At 44.9% G+C, this 6000-nt stretch overlaps 1 protein-coding gene across 9 annotated transcripts in view; it reads right to left on the reverse strand.

Annotated features, from left to right (window-relative positions):
• magi1b (membrane associated guanylate kinase, WW and PDZ domain containing 1b) overlaps window positions 1-4738 on the reverse strand; it is a 131970-nt gene extending 127232 nt beyond the window's left edge. For 8 of the 9 annotated variants that reach the window (XM_047581874.1, XM_047581870.1, XM_047581873.1 and 5 more), the window contains exon 1: window positions 3916-4736. In XM_047581874.1, coding sequence (XP_047437830.1) covers window positions 3916-4213 — 298 coding nt within the window. In that variant the 5' untranslated portion in view covers window positions 4214-4736. Of the gene's footprint in view, window positions 1-3915 lie in introns of all 9 variants that reach the window. The other variant, XM_047581878.1, reaches the window with a different exon arrangement.
• Window positions 4739-6000: the final 1262 nt, after the last annotated feature.

Here is a 6000-nt window from a genome sequence, read left to right on the forward strand (position 1 = left end):
TCTGGCCTCAATCTGAAACCTCTCTTTTGTGTTTTATCCCAAGCATGCGTTCGTGCATTCCCGCGTGCGCTACCGCCAGTTTGTTTGCATGTGGAGGAGCAGGTCATTTTCTCGCGAAGATTATCCGTAATGAATTTCTGGGGCTTATCAGATCTGTTTGCAAACTCTGCACGCCTGCGCGTGAGCATTAAACATCAAAGTGCACGGAGACGGGGTCAGTAGCCGCATGTCGAGAGTGCATTTCTACGTTCGCATGTAATCCTCCTTAATTGCATAATCTAGTTATTCTCCATACAGCGTCTGACTGATCCGCCCGCAGCGAAGTGGATTTATCGTGGCATGGGCTCCGCAGCGGGACCGAGGGTGCGTCTTCTGCAAATGTAAATGCGTTGTTGTTGTTTTTTTTCACTGATTCTCTCACTGAGTCTTTGCAGCAGAACTGGTCAGAGCTTCTTATCAGTTCAGACTAGGAATGCATGTGTGCGCACTGAGTCATTCTGGGGGCCATATTGTTTATGCACTACAACTTTTTGAGGGTTAAAACCTGCTAAGACTTAGGGTGATGGGTTGACGGTTTGATCCCGGGTACATGGATAATGCCAAAGTGTCTCCTGAGCAAGTCAGTGAACCCTAAGTTGGTCCCAGTGCTTGGCAGTGATACATGAATGGGTGCACCGTTGTATGAACAAGTGGGTGAATGTTACAGTGTGACTGTTAAGTGCTTTGACTACCAACAGGTAGAAAATCGCTCCACAGACACAAAGCAATTTACTAATTAGGGTTAGGGTTCCTGTAAACGGCTACAAAAGGCATTATTTCAGAGGAATGTCCAGGCAAACGGACTTGCAGAGACTCTCAAAGGCGTTTCGCCACTCATCGTGTGCATGAATTTGTGCCTGTGGGTCTCAATAACATCCCAACGTTAACACTGTGCCCCACGTCTATAAGAGTCAGCAGCAGCAGCAGCAGCAGCGAAGGCTTCGTGCCATCAGTGAGCCGAGGCACTGCCGCAGTACTTCCCCTCACATCTCGCTTGATTAAAGTGAGAAAATGGCACAAGCTCTGGGTAAAATTAGGTCACTTCGATTTTTACAGATGGCCCTTGTTGCCAAGCATATTTTCCCAATTAAGGCTGATTGGGGGGGGAAATTCCCAGACAGCGTGAATTATTAAAAACTTGAAATGGAATCTGATCACGTGACGTCGTACGGCAGCGGCACCCGACATTCCCAGAAGATGTCCTGGAAAAAAAAAAAAAAAAAAAAAAAAAAAGGAGGGTGGGGGGGCTGGGAGCCCAGACACTTCTGATTGGTCCAAAGTGAGGTGTGAGTTTCCTCCTATTGTTTAAAGTCATTACAAACTGCAGAGAGTGTGGGAAGGTTTCTGCAGTGACACTGGTGATTCCTCTAAAAGTGCCAAACTAACTGACTGGACACTTTCCTTTTTACATCCTTGACAATAAGACCGGTTCAAGAGGGGTCTCCAAAAAACAGCACTCAAAAGGCAGACTCCCAAAAACGACGACTGCTATTTCTGATTTATTTTTATTGCCGTGTTTGTCCTGCAGAAAGAGTTTTGTCCAGAATCGTCGCCGCTGGAAGGTCTCCGCACCCAAACACTCGTAAACAACGCAAGTGTCGACTCAAGTGTTTGAGGTTCTCTGAATATTTAAAGCAATTAGAAATTACAACAGAGCTACAATCGCAGTCTGTACACTACAGTTTCCGTAATGCACCACATTTTCTCTGATTCTCTCTGCACTGTGTGGGCGAGCGCAGACCGAAATGATCGACGTGCCCCGGTCCCGCACCGATCTAATGGGTTTTACTTCCACAAAAACTCTTCAAATAAGTCTTGTTGATGACACACAGGGAAGCACATAGGTGCGTACAATGTAATTCAGGCTATTATACATGGATATTTGTGGACTGGGACGCCTCATGAGAAAAAAAAAAAGCCTTATTGCTATTGTTCTTTTCTCTACTCCCTGAGAACAGGCCTCCACCCATTTTCAACATGAGAGGACATCTAAATAGCCGCAACCATGTGCGGGCCCACTGACGTCTTTGACTTTAGTTTTGTGAAATTCAAAGGCACAATGTATTTCCATCTGTCACAATAAAAAAAAAAAAAAGCCATTTAAGGGGAAATGCAGTCTTCTTTTGAAATGTAGCCACCAAACAAAGTCTGCAGTTAAAGCCTCTCCAGTTAAGACATGTTTTGAGAAGAATTCTTCATGTATTTATAAACCACAGGTGGAATATGCGTCTTATTTGACGGGTTTTATCACAGAATTCAAGCTATAGCCTCTTGAGGTTGACCAGAAGCAGCTAGCCAACAGTTTGAAGACATGTCTTCGAGAAGAGTCTACATTTATCTTCTAAAGGAGAAACAAACCTACGTTTAAAACATTATCAACAAGTTTTTGGATACTGGCAAACGTTGCAACAGCTTCCCTTTTTCACCATCCTGTGAAAACTTTGAGAAAATCCTCATATCGAGTCAATGGAGCGCGGCTTAGTGGCACCAGGGGTTCGAATCAGCGTCTCGGGCCGTTGATCCCAAGGCATTCAACTTCCAATATAGTACCATTACAGGCACGGAAAGCTCAACACAGCTGGAAAACAAGCATTTAAAGAAATGCTATGAAGGTTTGACAGGGGAAATCACTATTTGCAAAAATGATTTATCGTATACACTCTCGTAGCACCTTTCCAGGGCACTGAACAAGCCCGGCCGATACTACCGCCGGCAATGACAGGTTTTAAATATGGGAAACCATCCTGGAAGAGTCGTCGTTGTTTCTTTCGTTCGTCTTTAGAGGAAGCTGGCGTGGCCCGGGCTTGCTGCGGGCGAGCATCCCTTCAGCAGGCCGCGGTGCCACGCTGGGAACCTGTCAGAGAGGCTCATTGTCAAAACACGCCCAGGCCGGCTGAGTCAAGCTGACCGCATAACTAGCCAGACCAGCGTCACTGGCCGGATCCGCATCTTCGTGTTAGGTGCCTGATGTTTCCGCTCCTGTTCGAGAAATCCTGCTAGTCCAGCCTGTTTGAGGAGTCATCTGATACCGTGTGGCAAAATAAACACAGCCAATTTTTTTTTTAAAAAAAAGGGCAGATATGCAGATTAATTCGCGTATACTGGTTTTCCCTCAGAGGTGAGCTGAGGCTTCACAAATGATCCTTGCAGACCTACTACAAAGAGTCTAAGTTTAGCCTGACTGAAATAAAGGACAACCTTAATCCGTGTAAAGACGTGACGAGTGACACATCTGAGGGTTATTATTGCACGAGTTGCATGTCTGGGTTTCTCTGTAATGGGCTAGTAAACTCAAATAATTTGGAGAGGATTCCTTCAACACGTGAGCCATTTCAGCAAAGGGCAGAGAGGGACACGGAACAAAACAGGGAAGCTGAACACAGTGTGTGTCTGTGTGTGTGTGTGTGAGCAGACAGTGTGTGTTAGTTCGCCTTGTTTTCATCTGCGTGGACCCGACAGGTGGCTTTTCCTCTTGGGAGGAAATTGCTCACACCCAAAAACGCCATTCAGAAAACTACCCATTTAGCGTGGCCTTGCTCTGCCACAGGTGTAAATTATCACAGCTTCTTGACGTTTTAGGCCACTTTCAAGTTAAAAAACAAAATCTATATATTGCCTGGCAGGATTTATTTTAACACAGTTTCAAAATCACAGGTGAAATCCCACACTGTTATTAACATTTAAAAGTTTTAAACCGAATTACCTTTTGGGCGCAAGTTCAATATTTGTAGGCCGAATTAAAGACTGTTTAGAAATAACAGGGTTGGGAGCCAAAAAATTGACCTCTGTCCTACTTGGTGCACTTAGAAACGATAAATTGGCGAAGTTTGAACGGAGTTTCGCGTGAGCCGCCGCCTCTTCCAGAGCGTCCCTTACCTTGCCGGACAGTTTTCAACCTGACGGGACCTTTGCAGTTCTGTATCACGGTCTGCACGTCGTACAAGGGTAATCCCGAGATGGAGAGGTTCTCCACCTCCAGCAGCAGCTCCCCCTCCGTTAATGTCCCACTTTTATAGATCACCAAATCCTCGTTCACCGGCCCGACGTAGGCGAACTCTCCGTTCTCCGCGCCGCCGCGCAGAGCCACGTTCAGGTCACCGCGGGCATCTTTGGACACGGAGCATTCGTTCACCCTGGAGCTCCAGTGGCTCTTCTTCAGTACGGGTTTGGACATTGTGAACACCCGGGAGCCGACACCGACGAGCGGGCGTGCTCCGGCACAGTCACGGCGGCGGTGTCCCTCACAAAGTAGATTTGTATCCGAGCGAAGCGCAGCAAACTTTGTCGCTCTCCCGCAGAAACATGGGTACCTCCGACAGCGTTGTCCCACCGCCTTTACCGGGGGAAGGAATCAAGCCATCCCTCGGGACTCTGGAGTTTAGTGTGCAGATGCTCTGAAGTTTCTTGACATGCCCGCACTTTAATGCTCCTTCGCCGTTGTCATCCTACATTTGCCGCGGTCCCACTCACGAGTCGCGTTCACTCATTAAACCTTTTAAGAAAAACTCACTTTAAATCGCGTTTCTTTATTTTTCTGTTTCGCAGCGACCGCGCTCTGTCCGCTCCGTGTCGGACCTTTGACTTTACCGGTAGTCCGTGGCGTCCTCGGCTCCTTTAACCAGGTACGTCGCTCTCGTTCCCACTCGAGACTCAGTCGCGCTGATGGGAATGTGTTGCTGCTCGCGGTGCGTTCACGGCCCGTCGGAAATCTCGTTCAGTTCCTCACCACTGTTCATCACCACAGTGGGGTGGAGGCTATGTCACAGGTGTCAAACACGCGGGCCCGCGGACCAAAAGAGGCCCCGTCGAGGGTCCTGGGACAAGTTACCAGTGCAAATGAGAAACTGTGACAACTAATTCCCTTTTAATAAAAATAAAATAAAAAAAACTCTGATGTTTTGTAAATGTGGTTCAAAATGTTTATTATAATATTGTTTGTTTTGATACAGTCTGCCTGTGTCTTTTTTTGTTGTTGTTTGTTTTCACATTGTCTGCCCTTGTGTTGTTTTGGGAGGAATTTGTTAAAGTGCTGTTCCTCAGTTTCACACATTTTTTGTCAGAGTTATGGACATGAAATAACACTGAGACCCGGAACTAAACAGAAATTGCACTTGTTTTTCTTTAGAAATATCTGGTTGTTCATTACATGTTTTCTAATAGTGCAGTTCATTAAATGTAAACACGTTCATAATGTACTTTTTTGCACTAAAACAAAGGGAAACATTTGGAGTTGTCGTTATTTATAAGTTAATAAATACCTGTTGTGAAACAGGTATTTGAGATCAAATTGGACTCTGTGCGGCCCCTGAACAAAAATGAGTTGTCATTCACGGATCATGACACTAAAAATAAATAAATAAATAAATAAATTCTAATTGTTGTTGCTGATTTTGACACATTTAACCTAACAAATACAGTGCTTAAGTCTGATTTACATTTCACAGTAATGTGATATATATTTTAGCAGAACCATTTCCACAGTTGTTCCAATAATTTTAAATGAATCAAGTTTTAATTTTTGTGTTAAATACATTTTAGACTGAGTTTATTGCTCCAGACCAAGCAGAGATGATTAAATTTTAAATGCAAACTAAAATAGAACCTGATTGCTATACTATACTATAAGAGATAAGAGTGGGATGCATGCTATATAAATTCATTTGTATTCATTATGAGTATTACCAGTATCGGTACAGTATTGAGTGGAAACATAATTAAGTTTGAACGTCGGAATTCGGAGCATGCAATGAGCACACAAAGGCAGCAGTATTTCAACGAGCGCATGCGCGCCAGTCACAGCAGAAAGCGCTGTCTTGAAAGTCCCTTTTACACAAAAGAGCTTTTGGCTGGTGTCACTCTATTTGTTTCAGGGCTTTAACCTGAATACAGGTCCTGTTAATATTCCCCCACTGTGAATGAAAACGTGCTGACTGTCTCACAACTGATACTCGAAGGAACCAT

Source organism: Mugil cephalus, chromosome 4, assembly GCF_022458985.1.
Source record: "Mugil cephalus isolate CIBA_MC_2020 chromosome 4, CIBA_Mcephalus_1.1, whole genome shotgun sequence".
NCBI lineage: Eukaryota > Metazoa > Chordata > Actinopteri > Mugiliformes > Mugilidae > Mugil > Mugil cephalus.